This window comes from Hylaeus volcanicus, chromosome 4 (genome assembly GCF_026283585.1).
Source record: "Hylaeus volcanicus isolate JK05 chromosome 4, UHH_iyHylVolc1.0_haploid, whole genome shotgun sequence".
NCBI lineage: Eukaryota > Metazoa > Arthropoda > Insecta > Hymenoptera > Colletidae > Hylaeus > Hylaeus volcanicus.
In genome coordinates, this window is record NC_071979.1 from 10,535,192 (window position 1) to 10,560,769 (window position 25,578).

General features: G+C 40.7%; 5 protein-coding genes and 1 long non-coding RNA gene across 6 annotated transcripts; 4 read left to right on the plus strand and 2 right to left on the minus strand.

Moving 5' to 3' along the window:
• The first annotated feature begins 978 nt into the window (after positions 1–978).
• LOC128875737 (UDP-glucosyltransferase 2-like) lies at positions 979–4,330 on the plus strand. Its single transcript, XM_054121597.1, has 5 exons — positions 979–1,654; positions 1,794–2,164; positions 2,997–3,216; positions 3,330–3,549; positions 3,676–4,330. Exons 1-5 carry the CDS (start codon positions 1,174–1,176, stop codon positions 3,962–3,964), a joined length of 1,581 nt encoding a protein of 526 aa, XP_053977572.1. The 5' UTR covers positions 979–1,173; the 3' UTR covers positions 3,965–4,330.
• Positions 4,331–4,837: 507 nt separating this feature from the next.
• Positions 4,838–11,562, plus strand: LOC128875172 (uncharacterized). The gene is made up of 10 exons (XM_054120546.1): positions 4,838–5,421; positions 5,808–6,178; positions 6,257–6,476; positions 6,563–6,782; positions 6,890–7,184; positions 8,676–9,207; positions 9,590–9,960; positions 10,028–10,247; positions 10,325–10,544; positions 10,639–11,562. The coding sequence occupies exons 1-10, from the start codon at positions 4,938–4,940 to the stop codon at positions 10,934–10,936; spliced, it is 3,231 nt and encodes a 1,076-aa protein (XP_053976521.1). The 5' UTR covers positions 4,838–4,937; the 3' UTR covers positions 10,937–11,562.
• A 226-nt stretch (positions 11,563–11,788) lies between these two features.
• LOC128875173 (uncharacterized) lies at positions 11,789–19,922 on the plus strand. The gene is made up of 15 exons (XM_054120547.1): positions 11,789–12,373; positions 12,492–12,862; positions 13,045–13,264; positions 13,340–13,559; positions 13,683–13,966; positions 14,490–14,831; positions 14,950–15,320; positions 15,438–15,657; positions 16,118–16,337; positions 16,407–16,494; positions 17,114–17,930; positions 18,086–18,456; positions 18,552–18,771; positions 18,839–19,056; positions 19,417–19,922. The coding sequence occupies exons 1-15, from the start codon at positions 11,893–11,895 to the stop codon at positions 19,714–19,716; spliced, it is 4,743 nt and encodes a 1,580-aa protein (XP_053976522.1). The 5' UTR covers positions 11,789–11,892; the 3' UTR covers positions 19,717–19,922.
• On the plus strand, positions 14,331–16,866 carry LOC128875736 (UDP-glucosyltransferase 2-like). Its single transcript, XM_054121596.1, has 5 exons — positions 14,331–14,831; positions 14,950–15,320; positions 15,438–15,657; positions 16,118–16,337; positions 16,407–16,866. The coding sequence occupies exons 1-5, from the start codon at positions 14,354–14,356 to the stop codon at positions 16,702–16,704; spliced, it is 1,587 nt and encodes a 528-aa protein (XP_053977571.1). The 5' UTR covers positions 14,331–14,353; the 3' UTR covers positions 16,705–16,866.
• Positions 16,406–17,112, minus strand: LOC128875741 (uncharacterized). The gene is made up of 3 exons (XR_008456875.1): positions 16,895–17,112; positions 16,651–16,677; positions 16,406–16,546 (listed from the first exon to the last, which is right to left on the minus strand). It is a non-coding gene; the product is annotated as an uncharacterized LOC128875741 (long non-coding RNA).
• A 2,743-nt stretch (positions 19,923–22,665) lies between the features above and the next one.
• On the minus strand, positions 22,666–25,332 carry LOC128875739 (myrosinase 1-like). The gene is made up of 7 exons (XM_054121599.1): positions 25,176–25,332; positions 24,934–25,049; positions 24,722–24,855; positions 23,548–24,224; positions 23,324–23,474; positions 22,926–23,167; positions 22,666–22,849 (listed from the first exon to the last, which is right to left on the minus strand). The coding sequence occupies exons 1-7, from the start codon at positions 25,214–25,216 to the stop codon at positions 22,732–22,734; spliced, it is 1,479 nt and encodes a 492-aa protein (XP_053977574.1). The 5' UTR covers positions 25,217–25,332; the 3' UTR covers positions 22,666–22,731.
• Positions 25,333–25,578: the final 246 nt, after the last annotated feature.

A 25,578-nucleotide genomic window follows, 5' to 3' on the forward strand; every position in this document is an offset into this window, starting at 1 on the left:
TCTCCTAGATGAATAGTCGTATCGACACTTTGATTGCTACACGGAAGAAATTATACATTACTTATGGCGAGAAAATAATCGACGAAGAAGTAAGTTTTATCTGGATGGAAAGATGGAATTCAATGTTTAGATATGACTTTGCTTATTAACCTGATAAGTGTATTGCACAAGTCGTCGCGATTGTTATGCGAATCAAAGATGCTACATAGATATATTATTTTTATTATAAAATTCTACCTTCGTTCTACCTTCCCTAAAAAAACAAGTGGGACGATCCAGTTGGCGGAAACAAGCAATCAGCCATTTAATTGACACCTAATTAGTATATGTATATCTTGCTCCTGAATCCCGTTCAAAGATGCTTTCATTAAATTATTGTCGCGCGATTATACCTTGTCAACTTGATTTACTGATAAACTCATAAATTAATAAGAGCGAACGCAACGTTACGACACCGTAGAAGATGTAATAGTCATTGTAGACGCTCTGGATTCAGTGTCCACAACACGTTGCATTGTCAAGAACACGAGTACGTTCTTTTCCTTGTATTCTAAACAAGCTTAAAACAAGTTGTTCAATATTTGTGAATATATAATCTTAAATGATAAACATTACCTGTAATTTAAATACTTTTTGAAAATTTCATATCTCCACGTATAATCAATACCCTCAGAGTTTGCATACATATGGTATTTGCATATTTCTATATAGGTACTTTAAGTTCACCTAGAAATTACTCCCTATCTCTAAGACACGATACAAAATGCCAAAGGAGGAATTATTTTTCCGCAGGAAATTACTAATATCGTAGATGGGATAACTTAGTTATCGGATCCCAGACTAACCCTTTTAGGCTTTAAAACATTCCTGTAGCTTTCGTACCATTGCACATAGCGTCGCAACTATTCATATATCTCTTTGATAATCAAAGTGAAACATCCATCGCGAACGTTGAAATAGACACTGCATTCATTCCTAGTTAAATACGGTTGAGCTCTGGTGCAAGCATCGTGATTCATCGAAGGCAGTTGACTGATAGTTGTGCTCCCGATAAAGTTACAAAGTATTGCGTCCGTCTTACCTACACTCTCGATAGCATCTTCAGTAAACGGGTAACAGCTGCATAAGCGTCTCTTCTTCCAGCTTGGTGACAGTTTATCCGCGGTCAGCATTATGAAGCACATTGTTGCAACTGTACTCGCTATCGCATGTGTTTTGTGTTTCGTGAATCAACTAGAATGTGCTAGGATCCTTGGGGTCGTGCCTACACCTTCGTACAGTCATCAAATTCCATATCGACAACTGTGGCTCGAATTGAACAAACGTGGACACGAGGTCGTCCTGATAACCACGAATCCCATACCCAACTCGAATCTGCCCAACTTCACTCAAATCGATGTTGGCCAGTCTTATAAGTCCCTTAAACAAATTGCCTACATTCGCCAGCGATTCGAAGGAATATCTTGGCTAAATTTCTGTGAGACAAATTTGTTGTTTTTATGTGATCAGTTTATAGAACATGTGTTCAATCACACGGAGGTAATGAAGATGTACGCGCCTGGTAGCGATACTAAATTCGACGTGGTCATCGCGGAGGTGCTTTACATGCCCGCTGTGTGCTCCCTCGCTCATGTGTTCAACGCGCCATTGATAGGTACACCTTCCCATTTTCGCCAACTTTTATTCTTACGGTGATAAATTATCGTTTGGTTGAACTGATTAACGTCGAAAGAGAGAAACATCTAGTCTTCTGAATACGTTGCTAATGGTTGATTTATTTATGGTTTCTGTAGGGCTCACTTCGCTGGGAGTTATTTCATTTAACGAGTACGAACTCGGTGGCATCGTCCTGCCTTCGCATGAATACACTTGGGAAATGGAGACGAACACGGGATCAAACCTGCCATTTTGGAAGAGACTGACAAATTACGTAACTCTGTGGCACCATCTATACCACATCTATAACTTCGCCGTTCCGAGACAACAGAAGATAGCCGAAAAGTACTTCGGTGCAGATTTCCCGCCAGTTGTCGACGTTATGAAAAACATGAGCCTCTTATTTGTCAATCAGGCTAATATTCTAACACCGGCTCGACCAAAGCTCGCAAACATAATCACGTTCACTTCGTCCCACATCTCTCAAAATCCAGCACCACTGTCAAAGGTTAGTATGCTTCATCGTGGCTCGATTGAATTTCAAGCACACTTGGATTCTTAATACAATCGAACCGAACACTTCATGTTTCTACATGAAAAAATAGAATTTTAAAACATTATAAAAGAAGTGTAAGTTCACTTATTTGAACAAATTTAAGTTCCGCAAATTAACATTCTTTTTGTTAGCGTTGATTTAATTTTAATTGCTAAACAGAGTGCGCAAAAAAGTCCATGTGAAAGAGATATAATTCTGTGATCATTAGCGTTCTTATCAAATCGGTGACGAGTATACCATGTTCAATAGTACGTCAAGAGTCATTGACATTGGTCTCGACGCAAACAGTATTCAGTATTCGTCGATATCGTGATGCCACGTAATAATACATACACACAATTTTATTTGTAACTCCCACGTTGTTAAAAATATATCGTTCCTTGTGAATGATGTTGCTACCTCATGGATGGTTGTTTAAACTACAGTGTTCGCGAATAATAACTTGCCGGCACCTTAAAAACCTACATACATACGTATCACGATTTATTATAAGCACACCAATCTCAATTTCCGTTATCGCACGTTCAAAAATAATCTAAAAATTCTCGTGTATTGTTGCATAAGTGTACAATAGGCCTGAAGAGGTTAAGTATCTAATTAATTTATATATCTATCGTACAATCAGCAGCACGCAACACGATAATTAGCGTTTATTGACGTTTCTGGCTGAGTGGATTGAAGTGTAAAACGTTTCATATCTCAAAACAGAGATTAGTGGGTCTTGCATCACTTTCATAGGAAATCATTCGCACGCACATCGTTGTTCTTGATTTTCTGGTCGCAGGATTTGAAGCGTTTCTTAGACGACGCTTCGGAAGGATTCATCTATTTCAGTCTTGGTAGCAACGCGTTGAGTTCGCATATTCCGAAAGATACTTTGCAGATTTTCCTCGACGTGTTCGCCAAATTGCCTTATAGAATCGTGTGGAAGTTCGAAGAGGAATTGCCAGAAAAACCAGACAACGTCTTCATCTCTCGATGGTTCCCTCAGCAGAGCATCCTCGGTACAATTGCACACTTTTCTATTTATCCTTTCCCAATTAAATTCAATTCACAATTTTCCTTATACAACTGTGTCATCGAGCTCTCAAGAATAATAGGTCGTTTATTTTTTCAGCTCACCCGAACATTAAGCTTTTCATATATCAAGGAGGTCTGCAAAGCAGCGAAGAAGCTATTCATTTTACCGTACCTGTATTAGGGTTAGCTGTGATGGCGGATCAGGACTACCAAGTGCGCAGAATGGAAGAACGTGGTGTAGGAATATGTTTAGAAATCCTTTCTCTGACGAGAGACGAGTTGGAAAGTAACATTCGAGAGCTTATAACTAATAAAAAGTAAATATAATATGTACAGAGTACGGGTCAGAGATAGACGAAACTCTTATCTAGCCTCTATTATTACAATAGACTATTATTACAATATGTTACGCAATAATAATAATTTCGATTTAACTGTTACAGATATAAGGATAACATGGTTAAACTCAATCACATCGTCAATGATAACCCCTATAATATGATTGATAACCTTGTTTGGTGGACAGAGTACGTGATTCGTCACAAAGGTGCCCCGCATCTTCGCTCCAACCTAGCCTGGCAACCCTGGTACCAACGTCTCGATATGGACATTGTTGTATTCTTGACGACCGTAACATGTATAGCAGGCTTCGCTGCGCTCAGTGTTACAATCAAAGTCATATTGTATTTCCGTAAACAAATGTTAGAACACAAGAAACAGAAAATTAGTTAATCGGTTGCTAACAGAATATAGAACCGTAAATACCTTGCGTGTCGTAAATCATACGTTTCTGAAAGTATTGAAATTGTAACGTGGTATACACTTTTGTGAAGTAGGACAAGTTTCATTTGTGTTAATCATTTTCATTGCACAGGCACCATACATACATACATAGCATACATAATAAGCGTCACAGTATACAGTAGTTAAAAGTTTCATTTATGCCGATCGTAGCGAAATGGATTTGAAGATATCATTTTTCATATGAATGAAATTGAATGTTCGCGATACATAGTGACAAATGAGATTAATTACTATAACGAGAAAATATTATAATAATAAAAGTATTACAAGATCGAAGTGAATTTAATTGATTAGATCACAATTACATATTATGTACTCAATCTCCTTCAGGTCGGGCAAGGACTCTCGCACCTTCCCCCTTTCCTCGATCCGTTCGTCTGCGCGAGCTGGGCTTCGTCATTTGTACGACCAACTTTGTATACATTGTAAAGTAATTACATATCAAGGGCGACAGCTCGAGTCAGTATAAACATATTGGGCATAACAAGACACAGTTATATGGTTGTTGACATCCCTACCAATCTACCAGATGATACATCAAATTCGCTATAACTTCGACTCGGATCCGTTCCAAGAATCAAATAAACAACTACAAATTAATAGTCGAACCAGCGCACCGTCCCATGGCGAGAACACAAATAGCAGCGCCGGCGTGAACGTTAAACTATGGTTGTTTAAACTATCGCTTATCTTCATCGACGAACCGTAAACATTATCTCGAAGTTGAGATTAAGATGTCGTCTAGTCATCGTTGCTATCTGAAATATACGCGTGTGGGGTAAATTTCTGTTGCACGCATATGATATTGCATGCTCTACATACATTGGGGTACTGGCGTGATACATTGTTCGGCAGTTTCATCCTGACCAGCTTTCGGAGTGGTTCATCCGCGACCAGCAGCATGAAGTTCAGTGTCGCGACTCTATTCGCAGGATTGTCCGTTCTCTCTGTTTTGAAGCAAGTACAATGCGCCAGAATTCTCGCGATCATCCCGACACCTTCGTACAGTCATCAAATTCCATATCGACCACTGTGGCTCGAATTGAACAAACGTGGACATGACGTCGTCCTAGTAACACCGAACCCAATCCCAGACTTGAAGCTGGAGAAATTCACTCAGATAGATATCTCGACATCTTACATCGATATGAGGCAAAAGTTCAACATGGTCCAGCATCGATTCAAACAAATGACCTGCTTGGATTTGATTCGGGACACTATGCCTGAACTAATCGATACTTTTGCAGAACATGTGTTTAATCACACGCAAATGCGAAAGATCTACGCGCCTAACAGCGGCCAGAAGTTCGACTTGATAATGGTTGAGATGCTCCTCATGCCAGCCGTATATGCCTTCGCTCATAGATTCAACGCGTCTTTAATAGGTATTTTTATTCCCTCTATATATCGCTCATTTTCTTTTTATACTACGCAATCTTATGGTTCTTGAATCGAGACGAGTTATGTCAGAATTCTTCTGTGAACAATGCTTGAATTTCTTTGAACAAAACTGAGTCGAACTACACGGTTGGAGTCTATGATTTTTCTATGATAAATTCTGGTTAGATATATGAAGCGTGGAATGATCGAAAGGTCGAGAATTTAAGCACAACTCGAATTACTGTAGAGATAAAACGATAACAACATCATAGAAGTCGAATTATCTCTCTAACCTACTGATATCGAGGCAACAGAACACGAAGCTTTTCTATCTCAAACTGACAGAGCACTTACAACATTATAAAATCATTCTTGCTTCACGTGACCGTAGGGCTTTCGTCACTGGGTATTCCCGCACACAACGAACACGTCCTCGGTGGGCTAGTGTTACCTTCTCATGAGACCACATGGGAATTGGACGGAAACGCAGGATCGAACCTGCCATTCTGGAAGAGACTGCGAAACTTCGTCAACTTGTGGCGTTCCATATACTACCACTACCGCGACATTATACCCCGTCAGCAGAAAATAGCTGAAAAGTACCTCGGACCTAATTTACCATCGCTGCTCGAGATACAGAAGAACACAAGCCTCATTTTCGTCAATCAGCCAGACGCTATCGCAGCAGCTCGACCGAAACTCACCAACTTGATCACGTTTAGTTCATTCCACGTAAATCGAAATCCAACACCATTGCCAGAGGTATATTTCATCGCGTACAGAGCTTGCACTCCTCTACGATAACAGATTGATAACCATACTCATATTTCGTGAACGTAGAACTTGAAGCGCTTCGCGGACGATGCGCCGAATGGATTCATTTACTTCAGTCTCGGTTCCAACGCGATGAGTTCCGACTTGCCCGAAGAAACGTTACAGGTTTTCCTGGACGTGTTCGCCAAGTTGCCTTACAAAGTCATGTGGAAATTCGAGAAGGAATTCCCAAAGCTACCAAACAACGTCATGGTTTCGCCATGGTTCCCTCAGCAGAGCATCCTTGGTACGGTTGGGCTCGTTTACGATTGCGCTAAGCTTTATCGGTAATTGGTGACTTAATTTCTCATTAATTGGGATTTTGTTACGCAGCACACCCAAACATCAAGCTCTTCATATATCAAGGAGGTCTACAGAGCACCGAGGAAACTATTCATTTCACGGTGCCTGTCGTAGTGTTTCCTGTGGGAGGAGATCAGGATTATCAGGCTATCAGAATGGAAGCCGTTGGGGTTGGGAAGCGTTTGGAAATCGTAACTGTGACACGAGACGAGTTGGAGAATGCCATACGAGAAGTCATAACTAATAAAAAGTAAGTATTGTATATGTAGATTACAAGTAATTAATTACAAAATATACCGGAGTCTTACTTTTAAAACATGGTTACTATGGTAACAAAATTTGACGCGTTGTCATTAGGTACAAGGAGAAAATAATACAACTTAAAAATGTTGTTAACGACAAACCTTACGATATGGTGGATCACCTTGTTTGGTGGACGGAGTATACGATTCGACACAGAGGTGCCTCGCACCTTCGCTCAAATTTGGCCTGGCAACCCTGGTACCAACGTAACGACATGGACATTGTTGTACTCTTTACTATTGTAGCATTTATAATAGTCTCGACTACGCTCACTTTACTTGCCAAATTTGCCGTATGTTTCTGCAGAAGAATTCAGGCTCCTGACACATATCAAAAACAAAAACTTAGTTAACCAACTATTATATCGTACGCGATTCTAGATTAATATTAACGTACGAGAAATGAGGATAAAAGGTGCTTTTATTTAGAAACTTACCTAATTATGTAAGTGTATAGTTCCGTTTTGTGATATGTCTTTATTTAGTAGCATTACAATACAAACTCGTGAAACGGGCAGAACAAAAAGTAACAGTATACACGTCGTTCACACTTGCACATGCTGATAGTATGATAGTTAGCGATAGTAGAATCTTTAGCGACTGAAATTATAGACATTAGGAATTCTACTTCATTCGTGTTGGGAAACATACAAGGTGAAATAAAATGAGAACGTGCCAAGTGTAAATTTCAATTTTAATCGTGACAATTGCACGATTGAAGATAATTGAAAAGCAGCTGTAGAAATGTCAAAAGTTTCAATAAATAATCCTTGTGCTGATCCTGGCAAGAACTTATCCCAGGTACTATAAACAGAAACCTAATACTACTTATTTCATTACTCATCTTCATTGTAAATATATTGTAATGCAAATTTTGTCCGTGGCTGTCAAGGAATCAGTGTTTATTATCTACTCTGACGTGGTAATGGTAGTAAGTTTATTAATTTCAGCCTTTCGGCCCAGAAATGGGACTTGATTTTAAATACGAAAGGTCCTAGAAAATTTGGGCTTCCGATTATCTGATAGCTCTCTAACAGCGATATAGGTGTAAATGGATGACGCGCGAGTCCAATTTATCAATTTGTCGCCTTCGAAGTGAGACCTTGACTGTTTACTTGCATTGCTTGCAAAATGGTTATGTACGAGTCGTCGCTGTTAGAGCGGCTCAAGCGACCTAAAACATCCAATCATGCAACTTTGCAAATTTCTAATACGTTTATCGGACAGTAATTAGCATATGCTTAGGAATTAACGGAATTAACTATCGCTCCTTCCCCCCTTCCACGATCCGTTCGTCTATGCGAGTTGGGCCCCGTCTAGCACAATAAAGAGACAATCACCGCCCGTATGTCAAAAACAAAGTCATCTAGCATACACGTATAATAATTCATTTTTATAATAAGGCAAGAAGCTTTCCGTATTATTGCATTGTAAATTATAAAGTACTATTCTTTATGTGTCATCAGTGTAAACACAGAAGGCTCGGCGAGTATCAAGATTAGATAATCCCTATCGTCGCTTATCATGTGAAGCGTCGTTCCTACAATTATAAGGGTATAAGTCTTGGCTCATACAAGTGACTAAGCATTAGTACACACGAGTGAGATCTAAAGACAAACAACTTGATGCGTGATCCTAATCGCTTTCGAAAACAACGTTTCACAGTTTTCGGCAATGCGTTCCACGTTTGCTGCCATTGGAGGGCACCGTATCGCTGGTATCACATATCGTGACTCTGCAATTAAGCGTATAGATTAATTTACGCGTATAAATTATATACCGATAGTAAATGATAGTAATCGCACAGTTTATACGCGTTCTCAGCACAGTTGTAATATAAGATTCGTTGGATTGTCGTAACCAGATCGCGTAGTGGTGTATTCGTGATCATGAATTTCGTCAACATCGCGATCATACTTTCGGTTGCGGGTGTTCTATTGGTCATCCAACAAGTGCAATGCGCTAGAATCCTTGCTATAATCCCGACGCCTTCGTACAGTCATCAAATCCCGTTCAGACCGTTATGGATAGAATTGAGCAAACGTGGCCACGAAATAGTGTTCGTCAGCCCTAACCCCATCCCAGACGTGAACTTGACGAATTTTGTTTACATCAACACCTTGTCATCTATCATTATCGACCAGAAGATCGACATCTTCAAGTACCGTTTCGAACAAACTACCTGGATAGAGTTCGTGCAGGACAGGATGTCAAATTTCAGTGATGTTGTCACACATGCTGTGTTTAATAACACGGAAGTGATGAAACTGTACGCACCTAACAGCGGGGTCAAGTTCGATTTGGTCATGGCTGAGATGCTGCTGACACCAGCATTATTCGCTTTCGGGCACAGATTCAACGCACCCATTATAGGTATCCTTCGACGTTCGTTCTAAAGAATGTTTATTCCTCTTTAGTGGAAAATGATCTACTAAAGTGAAGTGAAGTGTTTTGATTGAACAACAACGAATTAGACTGTTGATTTACTCTATTTCTTGTACACTAAACTACAAACGCCTCTTAGTATCACGAAATCGGCTTTACATTATTGAACGCGAAGTTACACATACCAAACAGTACTGCTCAAATGCTCGACAATGTTGAAAAGGAAGTACAAAGAGTAATTATAACACGAGTAATGCAAATCCACGTGAATATAATCGTCGCTAATTTCAGACTTGTCTTGAATCGGTAGCTCTACTGGCGAACAATTCGCTTGATTTCGTTAAATAATGAGTGATTCGTGTAACTGTAGGGCTCACCTCCCTGGGACTTTATGGATTCAACGAATACATCCTGGGCGGGGTTGTGTTACCTTCTCACGAGTCTACATGGGAAATGGAAGCGAACACAGGATCAAACCTGCCGTTCTGGAAAAGGCTGCACAACTTCGCGACCCTATGGCACAGCATGTACATTATTTATTCCAAATTCGTACCCCAACAGCAGAAAATAGCCGAAGAGTACTTGGGAACTCGTTTACCGTCACTGCTCGACATACAGAGGAACCTGAGTCTCGTGTTTACCAATCAGGCCGATGGCCTTGCAGCAGCAAAGCCGAAACTGGCAAACATGATCACGTTCACTTCGGCTCACGTCTCATCAAACCCAAAACCACTGCCAGAAGTATGTACCAACGCTAATCATACTCTAATTTCTATACAAAGAGATAACTGTACTCCTATGATCTCAGAAATTAAAACGATTCGTGGATGACGCGCACAATGGATTCATCTACTTCAGTCTGGGTAGTAACGTGTTGAGCTCAGAAATGCCGAAAGAAACCTTGCAGATATTCCTCGACGTGTTCGCCAGGTTGCCTTACAAAATCGTGTGGAAGTATGAGGAAGAGTTGGCCATGAAACCGAGCAACGTCTTCATCTCGCCATGGTTTACGCAGCAGAGCATCTTGGGTGAGAAACTTGCTTACCATTGAATATTTCGATGCTAAAAATGACATTTTCCTAATGATTTTGATTTCGTTGTGCAGCACACCCGAACATTAAGCTGTTCATATATCAAGGAGGCCTCCAAAGCACCGAGGAAGCAGTGAAATTCGCAGTGCCTGTTTTAGGAATTCCGATGATAGCGGACCAGACCTATCAAACAGGCAGAATGGAAGCTCTTGGCGTCGGAAAGCATTTAGACATCACTAGTATCACGAGGGATGAGTTGGAAAGTGCCATCCGTGAGATTATAACAGATAAATCGTAAGTGTGCACCGAGCGACGAGAAGCGTTCGTCTTGACACAATCAACGATAAACTATTCATTTAGCAATTACAAATTTATCGTGTCTTTTCAGCTATAAGAAGAGAATGATCGAACTCCAAAATACCGTCCACGACCAACCATACGATTTAGTGAAGAACCTTGTTTGGTGGACGGAATACGTGATTCGTCATAAAGGTGCCCCGCATCTTCGCTCCAGCCTAGCCTGGCAACCCTGGTACCAACGTAACGACATGGACATTGTTATATTCTTGACAGTCGTAGCAACTATAATAGTTTTGATAATACTGAGATTAATTGCCATGTTAGCCATGTGTTTCTTCAAAGGAAATCAGTCACTCCCTAGCTATCGCAAACAAAAGCTTAGTTAATTAAACAAATAATAATCTACGCAGTTCAAAATTAACTTTAGCGAAAGGAGGGGTGAACAGTCGAGTGTCTTAAAGTAACTGATTCATTAACTATTTAATTTAGTCATCGAAAGTGGTACGTGTTACGTATTACACGTGGCGGAGATTACCGTGCAAATACATATATTACATTCTCTGGTTTAACATTAAAATACCGTTTACAGTAACAGACTGCAATCATCATTGCTAATAGCTTATCGTAAATATGAAACCAAAAACCAATTGTTCTATTGAAAGTCGTGTTAAATAAAAAAAAAATAACATTTCATCGCGTATAGAAGATTATAATTTACTGTTGACTGACCAACCTATTCGTTCAGCAAAGATAAAGATATCAGAATCAATGTATTCAAAATACCTTAGGCAGCCTTGTTTTTCAAATGTTCTTATCAAAGCCTAAAGACCCTACAGGAAGTTTTCAAGGATTTCAACGACTCATCCTAGACGAGTTAGTCATCCAGTACCAAGGGTCATAGTTACCCCCTCTCAACCCAAGAGGTTTAGAGTATAAGATTTAGAAATCTTACGAAGTGAGCATTATTATTTTCGAGCCTTCTGCGCGACAGTCTATCGCTTTTTGTTTCCACGAGTTGTATCCAGAGTTACGTCCGAAATATATATTTGTACGTATTTATATAAACAGCACAAACAACGGGAACATGAAATAATGTTGCATTTAGCTTCGGTTATTATTTATTGACGTTATTATTATTGACGTGTTCCAGGAAATATCGCTGTCGTTAAGAAATGATTACAGTAATGTTCGTTTTAAGAAACATGAGTCGGCGATACAAGTTTTTAAATTGTAATTCCATGCACGAGGAACGGTTGTAATTGCCGTGTTATCTCACGATGACTTCGTGACTTTGTGCTTGTAACTTCTAAAATCTAAGTAGCATTAGTTTATATCCAGCGTGATGAAGTTGATCGTCGCGATCGTACTCTCTATCGTCTGTGTCCTCTGTGCTGTGAAGCAACTGCAGTGCGCCAGGATCCTAGGTATCGTTCCAACGCCATCGTACAGTCATCAAATCCCATATAGACCGTTATGGATAGAACTGAACAAACGTGGCCACGACGTGGTGCTCATCACGCCGAGTCCCATCCCCAACTTGAATCTAACCAACTTCACCCAGATCGACATTGGCGAATCCTACGACAAGTTGAGGTCCATTAATTTCATAAATCGACGATTCAAACAGAATGGCTGGTTAGATTTCGTGTACGAGATTCTCTTAAATTACTGTGAAAATATTGCACACCAAGTGCTAAATCATACGGAAGTGAAGAAGCTCTACGACCCTAGCAGCGACGCCAAATTCGACATGGTAATGGCCGAGACTCTCTACTCGCCCGTTATGCACTCCTTCGCATACAGATTTAACACGCCCATAATAGGTATTCTATGGTCTTCTACTTTCTATTCATTTTTTAATCTAGGATATTCGCATACTGTCACACATTGATAAACGTCTTTTATTAGCTGTTCAATTCGCTACTGTTTGTATAACCGTAGGACTCTCCTCGCTGGGGATCCTTGGAATCACAGAGCACTCTCTCGGTGGTTTCATGCTACCTTCGCACGAGTACACGTGGGAAATGGAAGGACACACAGGATCAGACGTGTCGTTTTGGAGGAGATTACACAATTTTGTGGCAATGTGGTACAACGTCAACTTCCTCTATGACAACCTATACACTAGTCAACATATCATAGCCGAGAAGTATTTCGGAATACGTTTACCGCCCCTGATCGACATGCTGAAAAATACTAGCATGTTGTTCGTCAATCAGGCTGACGTTATGACTCCAGCTAGGCCGAAACTCCCAAATGTGATCACTTTCACCTCGTTCCACGTAGACGAGATCTCGAAACCTCTGCCAAAGGTAATTATCACGGTACAGTAGAGTGATGCTTGTAATCTAGGCTTTGCTACAACTCTCCAACTCTTAAATCAGTGGAACTATACTGTATCAGTTAAACGAGCACCGCCCTACTGTACCTACGCCAACCTACTTCGCCATCACTGTTCCTCAAGTAGATTCCATACAGAAATTCGTAATCACAGGATTTAGAACGCTTCGTGGATGACGCACGCGAAGGATTCATCTATTTCAGTCTAGGTAGCAACGCGTTGAGCTCAGATTTGCCGAGGGAAACTATGCAGGTTTTCCTAGACGTGTTCGCCAAGTTGCCTTACAGAGTCGTGTGGAAATTCGAGACAGAGTGGCTGGATAAACCTGACAACATCTTCACCGGGAAATGGTTGCCTCAGCAAAGCATTCTTGGTACGTTACGCTATTGCTACACATTTCTATCGCTAAAATTTTCTGACGAAATGACCCAGAAATTTTGTTGTGCAGCACACCCGAACATCAAGCTGTTCCTTTACCAAGGAGGACTGCAAAGCAGCGAGGAAGCTGTTCATTTCACGGTACCTCTTGTAGGGTTTCCAGTGTTGGCGGATCAAAACTACCAAGTGCGTAGAATGGAAGCCCTTGGTGTTGGAAAGCACTTAGACATTACGACCGTGACGAGAGACGAATTAGAAAGTGCCATTCGAGAGCTCATAAATGATAGCAAGTAAGCGTGTACTCGAGGGTTTACAAAACTTAGAATGGATAAATTCTTGTACACATTTTGTTTACGATACAATTCAACACCCAACTAACATTTACTAAACTGTTAACATTTTTTTTTTTTCAGATATAAAGAAAACATGATCAAGCTAAAAAAGATCGTCAATGACAATCCTTACGATTTAGTGGAGCATCTATGTTGGTGGACAGAGTACGTGATTCGTCACAAGGGTGCACCGCATCTGCGTTCCAGCTTGGCTGATCTGTCATGGCGCCATCGTAACGACATAGATGTCGTAATGTTTCTGACAATCATTGCGTTTATAGTAATTATAATTGTGTTTAGAATAACTGTCAAAATAATTATGCACTTCGGGACGGGAACAAAGTCTAGAAATTGGAAACAGAAAATCAATTGACAATGTTACCGATAGAAAAAGTGATTTATTTATGTTATTCAACCATCAAAAGTTGTACACGTTAAGACGATGAAATGATGATGATGAAAAAGTGATGTGATTATCTTCTACACCTTCGAGTCTTTAACGAACATTTCCAGTATTTACTATAAGAGAAACGTGGCACTCTCAAATTCCGGGAGATCATGTATAAGGGGTTACAGTAATAATCCATGTCACTCCTCCTACATGGTAAGTCGGTGATAACGTCCATTACTTGACGAGTGTATCAGTATTGCCTACGACAGTTAATTTAAAATTCAAAGTTATGGTAGCTTAACGATACGATATTTTAGTATGCCGTGATCGGCTGAAATAACGGTATATTCTGTTGTCAAAGATGAAGTTCATCGTCGTGACTATACTCGCGGTCTTGTGTACTCTCTGTATCAAGCGCCACGAATGCGCCAGGATCCTGATAACTATCGGAACAGCCTCCTATAGTCATCAAAACACGTATACGCGATTATGGCTAGAACTGGCCGAACGTGGACACGACATTGTTTTAATCGGCACGAATTACATGAACGACTTAAATGGGACGAATATTACTCAAATCATAGTCGATTCACCTCGAGATCTCATAGATAAACTGGACTATATTAGTTTCCGCTTTAAAGGAATATCGTGGATAACGTTTAACGAAAGATTCCAAGGCGATTTGGGTACCATATTATCGGAAAACGTTTTCGAAAATCCAGCCGTGAAGAAACTGTACGCGCCTAATAGCAACGAGAAATTCGACTTGGTTATGGCAGAGCTCCTATGGACTCCCTCCCTTTTCGCGTTCGCTCATAGATTTAACGCGCCTCTGATAGGTACTTTAATCCAAGTTAAAGTTTAATTAATTTTAATTATGAAACCTTTAAATTTGTTGTTTGGTTAGGTGTTTATAATAATAGTGTCCTCAAGCCGATATACTTGATCTGATCGTAGGGTTGAGCTCTCTGGCAATTCCTATGTTCCACGAGTACCTCATAGGTGGGCTTGTACTACCGTCTCACGAATCTACGTGGGAAATGGAAAAAAAAGTTGGATCGAATCTGTCCTTCTGGCAGAGAGTGCAAAATTATTTGATCGCGTGGCGCTTGGTATACCTTTCCTATCGGGATCAAATTTTACCGCAGCAAACGCTCGCTGAAAAATACCTTGGAAAAGATATACCGCCATTGCAAGATATAATAGCGAACGTCAGCGTTGTATTCGTGAACCAGGATGAATACATTTATCCAGCGCGACACAAGTTACCAAACGTGATCCCGTTCTCTACGTTACATATTTCTTCTAACCTGCCTCCAATGTCAAAAGTAGGTATACTCGATCGGCATGCGATCGAACGATGCGAACATTTACCACTAAATTCGAATTTTAAACAGCACGATTCATCTAATTCACACTAATATCCCTCTGTCTTCTGATTGTAGAAATTAAAACGTTTCGTGGACAACGCAAAGAATGGCTTCGTCTACCTCAACTTTGGTACCAACGTAAAGTGTTCGTTTCTGCCGAATAAAACTATGCAGACACTACTCGATGTGTTTACCAGTTTGCCATACAAATTGGTGTGGAAGTGCGACAAAGACCTACCAGTGAAGTCTAATAATATCTTTGTCTTGCCATGGATTCCTCAACAAACTATCCTTGGTATAGTATCAACGGGATGTTCTTATCTCATGGTGGTTACAAATTTACGAATTCACGGATTTATCAAATTATTAAGCTAAAGCATCGAATATTCCGCGAATATATAGCACTGGAATGCATAAAAGTTTTCCATGGAACTTGTTCGACACAATATTAAATTTGAATTTAAATATTAATGCTCGAAATAATATTTTAAAAATGCAGCAGGTAATCCATGAGCTGCACTCGCCTCTGCGATACATAAATCAGATTTAAATATGCATAGTTCTGGTGCGAATGCGTAAAAGGAAAGCAAATCAATTTGAAAGTGACGTTCTGTATTTAAAATAACGAAAATATGGTTTGTACTGTGGGGACGCGTGATGCACCAACAATTGTACAATATTCTTGGCAAAAGGTTTACATGTTCATATATATTTCTGTATAGTCTTTCAACAGAATTTATCTTTCTATTACATAGCACACCAAAACATCAAGCTGTTCGTATACCAAGGAGGTCTTCAAAGCACCGAAGAAGCTGTACACTTTGCAGTGCCAGTGTTAGGATTGCCAGTGGTAGCGGATCAGGACTACCAAGTGCACAGAATGGAAGCACTTGGTGTTGGGAAGTGGTTAGAAATGACCACTTTGAAGGCAGATGAGCTGAAGAGCGTTACTCTAGAGATGATAAATAATAAAATGTAAATATACAATGTTTTTAATCGAATACATACATTTTCATTGTACTTATTTCATTGTGACTTTTGCAGGTACAAACAAAACATGCTAAAACTCAAGAACCTCACCAAGGACAGGCCTTACGATTTCACGAAACATCTTGCTTGGTGGACAGAGCGCGTGATTCGTTTCAAAGGCGCTACTCCTCTTCGTTCCAGTGTGGCCAAGCAACCTTGGTATCAACGAAACGACATTGATATTTTCATGTTTCTAACGATAATAGCTTATATAATACTTTTGACGGCATTCAGTGTACTTATTAAATTTACCATGTACCTCCATAAACGACGACAGCTGAGTCTTCTGTATGAAAAGAAAAAAACCAGTTAATCGTTAGAGGACAAACTAAAGAATGTAAAATTAATTTTATATAGCGAAGTAGTTAGATATTCATCGATTTGGAATAATAATTTTAGCCATTTAAGATACGTTGTACAGTATATAATAGATATACATAACAGTTAATAAAAAGGTGTATTTTTATAAATGTAACTCGTAAGCGTCTATGCGTAATAATTACCTTTCTCGCATGTCATTGTAAATTGAAAAAATAACGTTAGAGTTCTGAGACTAGTGTTTATCGTTCGATCGTGACAACGAAAAATGGCACGTGAACGAGACGACATAAATATTTTTTCATCTAAAGTAGATTTTAGCGATAATTATGATCGAAATATGCATCCCGTCGATTGCACGATTAAACGATTACACGATTATATCGAAATAAATAAAACATGAGTTCTCTCTTACTTTTGGAATCAGCGCGATACTCTGCAACGAGAAACTTCCATTCTACCCTTCTACCATCTTTTTTTCTAATCGAGTAATGCTTAACATGTTCTACTACATACACATTACATACACGAACTATTGTCAAATAAGAACAACTGTGATTATAACGCGACGTAATTATGTACATAGAATATCAACGATAACATCCCCAATTATCATGATACTTGTGCCAACTCATCGACGACGATGCCAACCGCATAAAATCATAGATACCATTACCACCTTTTTTTCGTTTAGTATTTCTGCGATCGGTTATAGCTACAGTTCGTCTGAATTCGTTAATATGAAGTTTACTACAGTGAAAATACTCACGATTCTATGCGTTCTCTCTGCTATCGAGTATATTCGATGCGCCAGGATCCTAGGGGTGATCCCGACGCCCTCCTACAGTCATCAAATCATGTATACAAAATTGTGGCTGGAATTGGGCAAGCGTGGCCACGAGTTAGTGGTCGTCACCACGAATCCAATGTCCGTCTTGAACATACCGAATATAACGCAGATCGACATTAGTAGCTCGTACGGCTCTCTAAAAAATTACAATTTCATTCGCAATCGATTCGAAAACCTGGACTGGTTGGAGTGGGCGCAGGAAAAACAAGCCGACGTAATCGAAATGTTCTCGGAAACTGTGTTTTCCAATCAACAGGTGAAAGATCTATACAAACCCGACAGCAATCAAACATTCGACGTGCTTATAATGGAGATGATGACCATATCAGCTATATTCGCATTCGCCCACAGATTTAAGGCTCCTACGATAGGTATTCCTTAATGCTTACTCTATTCAGGATCTTGCTTTGTAATCACGTAATGAAATTTATATTTTTACTTGTAACGAAAGTAATATTGAGAAATGATGGGGAGGAAACGGGTTACTTTCACCTAAACAGCATTAACAATTTCGCTCCATCTGCAGGAGTGACCTCGATGACGATGTCCGTTACCGAGGAGGACACTATAGGCGGCCTGGTGTTACCTTCGCACGAATCCACGTGGGAAAGCAAAACGTACACAGGGTTGAACCTGTCGTTCTGGCAAAGACTGTATAACTTCTACAACGTGTGGCGCCACGTGTACGTCATCAGTCATACAGTCACTTCCAGTCAACAGTCGATCGCGGAAAAGTACTTAGGGTCTGATATACCGCATCTGGTGGACATAATGAGAAACAATAGTCTATTATTCGTAAATCAGGACGATGTCGTCATACCTCCGAAAATGAGACTTCCGCATATAATCACGTACACATCGACCCACATCGGTGTAAACCCAACACCACTGCCAAAGGTCGTCAACCATCGGAAAAGTCTAACTACCTCGAGCCGATATGATAAGCTCTGCGTACTGTATTTCTATAACAATGTCGATGCCTTTGATTACAGGAATTGACGAGGTTCTTGGAGGACGCAAACGATGGTTTTATCTACTTCAATCTTGGCACCAATGCACCGTCCTCGTTCATGCCTCCGGAAACTTTGCAAATATTCATCGACGTGTTCTCCAGGTTGCCATACAAAGTCGTGTGGAAAATGGAAAAGAAACTAGATGGAATGCCTAACAATGTATTCACCGCGTCGTGGTTCTCTCAGCAATCTGTTCTCGGTATAACTGAGAAAAATTCATCGAACACGATACGGCAAGGGGTTGACGGATTTTCGTTATTGCGCAGGTCACCCAAAGGTGAAGCTGTTCATGTACCAAGGAGGCGTACAAAGTAGCCAGGAGGCTGTTCACTTTGCTGTACCGGTATTAGGATTACCAGTGATGGCGGATCAGGACTTTCAAGTGCACAAGATGGAAAACCTTGGGGTTGGGAAATCTTTAGAATTGGTGACCTTGACCAGAACTGAGTTAGAGAAAGCTATCCTGGAAATGGTGACGAACAAAAGTTAAGTATACAAGATTCTCAGCGAGAACTACTTGACATACGTATAATATTTCCAATACGATTTTCCAAGTTAAACTTTATGATTATTTATGAAATCCGTAGTCGTTGGACTCGTCAGAATTTTAACGTACAATATATTCTGAAATATTTATAGCGTAGTTCGATAAGCATTATGAGAGTGCCTATTATATGCACTGATAGCGTCACTTTAAATAATACAGGTGCACGGTTAAGAAGCTCCTATTAATATGCACGTATTTATCGGTACCGTTACGCGCAACTAATACTGATACTGATACTGATTCTGGAGTACTAAATATAGAATGATTGCCCTTACGAAAACCTTGCTAAACTTTTTCAGGTACAAGGAAAGAATGCTCGAAGTCAGGAGAATGGTTCAAGATGCGCCCTACGATATAGGAAAACATCTTATTTGGTGGACGGAATACGTGATACGTCATAAAGGTGCTCCTCATCTTCGTTCCAACTTAGTTTGGCAACCCTGGCATCAACAATTCGATAGGGACATTGTGATATTTTTAACGTTCGTAATGTGTATAGCGGCTTCATTCGCGCTTTTCATAGCTAACAAAATTACTGTGTTTATCTATAAACAAAGACAATTGCTAATTTCGAAACAAAAGCAGAAAACTGGTTAATCGTTTATCGATGCAACGAAAATTAGCCAATTAGTTTCGATTAAGGAACGAGTCTCCCTTATTTTAAAATATGTAAGTAGTTCAATGTATTTCAAATGTAACATGTTTTTCACTTAGAGTTAAGATTGCGAGACAAATAAACAAAACGTCATCGATTAAAATTGAAACATTTTCTTATGTGATATTAAATAAAAACGTATCTATACGGAATTTTGTTACTATTATTTTGTTGTGCCATATCATTGGTTCTCTTTCAAAATTAATATTTATAGAAATAAACTTGAATGACCTCAGAAATGAAAATAATTTCTATATCCGACAAAAGCTGTTCTGTTTCGTATTATGTTTTGCAAGCTTCCGTTAAGCTGGCGCAGCTCAACGTTTCAAGTCTTGCAGGACATTAACTCTATTGCGTTTGTCGGGAAATTTTAGCTTTGTTTATTATTCAAATGTGCTGTTTATAGGCGTAGGAATACAGTCTACTTCGTGGTCGCATCCGCGAGGATCTTTAACCTTTACACAGCATTTAATTTCCACTATCACTGTTCGCGTTAACATTTCCCGAGATTTCTCCAGTTTTCCGGTCTCCAGTCGAGTCACAATCGGGCGGAATCAAAACCCCTTTCATCGCGACGTACCGAGGAAATTATCAGAAAACGATAGAGGAGGAGGAGATTTCCTTTTCCGCGAGTATTTTCTTTTCTGTTCTCGGGGGCCGATGCTCCAGGAAGCTTCTTTGTTTCTCCGGTTGATAACGCGACCATCCTCCCTCTCGCCACCTCTGTTCCCGACGCCGACGGTTTCGATCCTCGGCAAAGGCAAACGCCTTTAAGAATCACGATGCTACGAAACGATAGCGTGGCGAAGCTGTTTGTCAGGTGCGCGTCGAAAGTAACGGGAAAACAAAAGCGTGGCGAAACGAAAAAGGGGGAACCGGGGAGCAAAGGAAGATACAATCTGCTTCGCCATTGTTTCATATGATTTGCCGGCAGTTATTGTTTCGTACATCGTCGCCGCGAACTTTTACAATTACACCGACGACGTCTCGAGGATTTTCCGGCTCTTTCTCTCCGTACTTGGTCGTTCTTCGGGTTCCGCTGCACACTTCGCCGAGCGTTTCACATCGCTCCATACAAAGCTGCGCCTTTCCATGCGGATACTGTCTTCTTTCGCGTTTATCGAATCGTCGAGTATTACGTTCCCTCGAGGAAAGGGGAGGAAGAGAACGGAACAGATTCTTATGGAAAAGACTTCTGCTTTGGATTTTTGAGAGAGAGAGAGAGAGAGAGATCGCAAATATCGAATTGCCGAGGAACCGCGAATTCCTTAGCGCGAAGATTCGGTCTATATTGGGAAATACGGAAGAGGAAGAGGTACGCTAAATTGTTGAATAAAAACTATACACTGCGCAACGCATACGATAAGTATGATCGTTAAACACGGAAATCTAGATTAAACTCGACCGACAAACCCATTGTCGCGTGTGCCTCGACGTGACACGACTCTCATTCGCGCTGGAGAACATCTTGACGCTGACACGGATGAAAAGTGAAACAACTTGATGTTGGGGGCGAAACGTTTGGCGCAAGACAGTTATGCGAATAAAAGTTCAAATAAAAGGTAAATGAAAATCCTAGCCCGCGAACGCTACTAAAGGGATTAACGAGCGTGCATGCGAGATATTATATTTAATGCGACAATCCCACTTCATCCCAACGTCTATCACTCGTTGCGGCGCGCTTTCTTTCCCGTGATTCCTCTTTATTTTCATCCGTCCACGTTTCTCCGCCTCGCGTCACTCGAAGCGTTTACTCGGCCTCCTTCGTCGCTCGCTGGTAATAAAATTAACCGGATATAGCGCCACTTCTCGGGGGCGGTTGTCCCCCGAATTTACTCAGCTCTCCGAATGACGGATAGCTAATCCCTCGCATGGGATTCCAAAGCACGGATTTCCGGGCTCCCTTGCATATATTACACACACGTAATATTTGCTCTAGGGAACAAGGATTCTTGAGGACCCACGAGTCGCCCTTAGGCCCGGCTGATTTTATTCCAGCTGCGACGCCCCAACGCAACGTTATGTTGCGACCAATTAGGTCTGTGTAAATCTTGCTGTTAAAAGTGGACAAATATTGATTTTTCTTCGCGGAATACACGAGAAACGATGACAAACCTGCATGGACTTCATTTAGAGTTCCACCACGACGAGCTTGGCAATACTCGGTGTTCGAACAAATGGAAAATAATTTGTTGTTCCAGTGGCAGGCAGTTATACGCGTCACGAATCCTACGAACGGTCAAATAAATTTCAACAATTTTCAAACACTTTTAAAACTGTTTCGAATTCTGTGCAGCTATTTTTAAAGCACACGAAGCGGAAGGTTTCTCGGTTAAACCACCGACACACGATCGCCGCGAATACCGCGACGTGATAATGAATGAAACGTATCTTCCCTATAAATCATCGTGTCGTTCGAGAAAAAGCCATTGATCCCTGGTGCATGCACCGTCGGCGTCGCGTGTCTGTATTCGATTGTTTCATACGTATTCGAGCGAGTCCCCCGAAGCTACACGCACAATACCTCCAGATAATTACAGGAGATTCTGCTTGCCAAAGCGCGATCTGTTATTTTCCTTCCCTTTCCTTTTTTGCTGTCTGCCGGCTGCATAGGAAGCTGTACAAACGAGATAGGCACTCGGGCATTTACAACTCCAACCCCTGGTCCTTATCTCTATCCCTTCGTACCTAACGCCTTATCTCACCCTCGACCAATTCGATCTTCCAATGCAGATGGGGTTAAAACGTGAAACGGATGAACGCCAGGCGAATGAACTTCCCTCTTTCGTAAAATCGTTGGACGTGTTCGACATTTCACAATAAGAACAGAAAATCAGTACAGTTGCGGTAAAATATAATAAATAAAAGGCAAGACTGACGGAATAAACGAGTGAAACTTGATCGAGACAATTTTTTATTCTGGAAAGACAATCCGTATCCGAGATTGACGACACGATTCACGTGTGGTCTAGTTTCCTAGTGGCTGTGATATTCTGCCACCAGAAAGCAGACGTCTTCCAAGTCCGCGGTCTGCTCGGATTGTCGAAATCGACGTGCACGATGCCAAAACGTTCCCTGTTAATTCGATTATTAAAATTTACGCGAATGCAGTAGTAACAGTTACCCTGCCCAGATCAACATGAAAACTTACTTGTACCCTTGTTGCCACTCGAAATTATCTAGAAGCGACCATATGTAGTATCCTCGCACGTTGACGCCATCGACATACATGGCGAGAAGCATCGTTTTCAAGTATTCGCGAAAGTAATGGATCCTGTCGGTGTCGTCGATGGTTGAAAAGTCGGAGTAACCATTTTCGGTGATGTAAATCGGTGGATTTCCATATCTCGTTGCCAATTGACGAAGCAGGTATCGGAAACCCTCGGGTACAACCTATCGAACGCAACGAGATATACGTGTACATACTCCTACGAGACAACTGACTATGCGACTATACAAGCAAGTATACATGAAATATCTGTATACAGTGTGCATATTAAACTTGAATTGTTCGGACAAGCAGAACCACAGAGCAGCGGTGATTTTTACCTTCATCCACACGGAGGCTCCAGACTTCCAGGACTTGTCGTGGCATTTTATTAAACCTGTATCGTGAGCATGAGACGGCACTCGTTTATCCTGTCCAGGTTCAATCAGATACGAGCTATAGTGATTTAACGCCAGGAAGTCCGAGGTTCCCCTGTTACGAAAATGATAACGCTCGATTCGATGCACTCTCGACAAATTATAATAAAAACGTAAATGCGCAATACCGTATGTAATCGATCCACTCGGGCTCAAACTCTGGCAAACGTGATCGCGGGTAACCCTGTTCCCTGCTCTTTGCGGCCACCATGCTCTTCACGAGTTCCGGATAGTCACCCTTCTCGGAGTAAACCGGATGCATGGTCCAGCCAGCGTAGAACTGGAACGCGATCTCTGGGGACGCTTCGTCGTTTGGATTTTTGGCCATGTAACTCTGCGAATTCAGCATGAATCCGACTTGGCCTTTTTGGGTCTGCTTGAACTCTTGCTCGTATATTCTATAAGCTCTTGCATGCGCTTTTAATATATTGTGAACGCAAAGATACTCCCCGATGCCATTCAGTTTTTTCCCAGGAGCATGAACGCCCACAGAGTAGCCCAACGTGCATAAACCAGCGGGCTCGTTTATAGATATGAATTTTTTCACCTTATCTCCGTACTCTCTGTACAAGATTCTGGCATAATCACCGAACCAGTTGACCATTTCCGAATTCAGCCAGCCACCAGCATCTTCGAGAACTTGAGGGTGATCCCAGTGATAAAGTGTCATGAGCGGCTCGATTTCGTTCGCCAATAACTCGTCGATCAGATTGTGGTAATAACGAACGCCATCCTGGCTAATGTAATTCGCGAATCCTGTTGGCAATATTCGTGGCCAGCTCACGGAAAACCTGTACGAGTCTAACTGTTCACGATCAAAAATAGAATAACTTTATTTCCAAGTTATTTTATTTGGAATGCAACCCGATTAGACAGCTCCGAAAACAGTCTATTTTCGAATAAATTCAAACGACGTCGACGCAACGTATCATACAAGACACTATTTGCATTCAAGTCCATTAGAATTTCCGCAATTACAAGCTGTCAACATTGTGCTCGAATCGGAGTAAAACTATGTTTCTATTGGTCCGCGTACATGTTTGAATTGTGTAGAATTATGTCAAGTATCGAAAGCAACATGGCCAAGGTAGTACTCGAAATTGCAACGTGGTTGCTCGAAACTCGCAGTTACATATTATATTTTTGATTAATTAAACTTCTCGCCCGATACAATTCGGGAAACTCCTCTAATAATTCTAGTACACAATGGCAAAATTGTCGAGCAACGTTTGATGTGAACGCATGCATCGTCCTTCTGTATCTCGCAATACAAATTCATGGAACATAACGTAGTTTATTTACCCCGAGTTGCTTTAGTAAGGCTACGTCTTCCTTGTACTTGTAATAAGAATCCGTGGCGACGTCACCTGTGACATTGGCGACAATACGGCCATCGTATCGATGACTGAATCGATCCCAAACACTTTCTCCTTTATCTGCATATTTAAGATGGAGGAAAACGCTACAAAAGTTTTTCAGTTTGAAAAGGGAAAATTAAAATTTGAGGCACCTACCGCTAACATTCCAAGCTCCTTCTATTTGGTATGCGGATGTCGCTGCTCCCAAGGTAAAATTCGTTGGGAATCTTAGATATTTATCGCTCTCCGAATCAAGGGTACCATTTGCAGTGCTAGAAAAACCAAATTCAGAGTTTATTACGGATCGAGAGATGAATCTTTTAGTGTAAAATCGATATTATTCGTCAAATTTCTGATAAAAAAAATAGAATTAATATAATAATTGTATAAACACTCACAGTACAACGAAAAGAAGAATACACGACAGCCTGATGAACATGTTTCATGAAATACGAGAAATGCAATCATCGAAGTTTCTTATATATCATTTACATGTATGATTCATACATGGAAACATTGGTCAATCTTTTTAAAACGTTATTTTGTATTGATATGGAAATACGTACGTAATCGTGGATAATTTCAATGTCCAGTATTAGTTACCCAATTAAAGATGGTTTATCGCCACAGAAGACCTCCAAAACAATATTCACACTATTAATTATTTTAAATGTTTACTGTGTTTTCGAATATCACGTTCGTTTTGTTGATAAACTGTCAGCCTGGTGTATTAATGCGTCGCCAAGGCTTCCCCGCCAATCATCTTTTATCGTCCGATTAAAATGATATCCGCTTCCTATA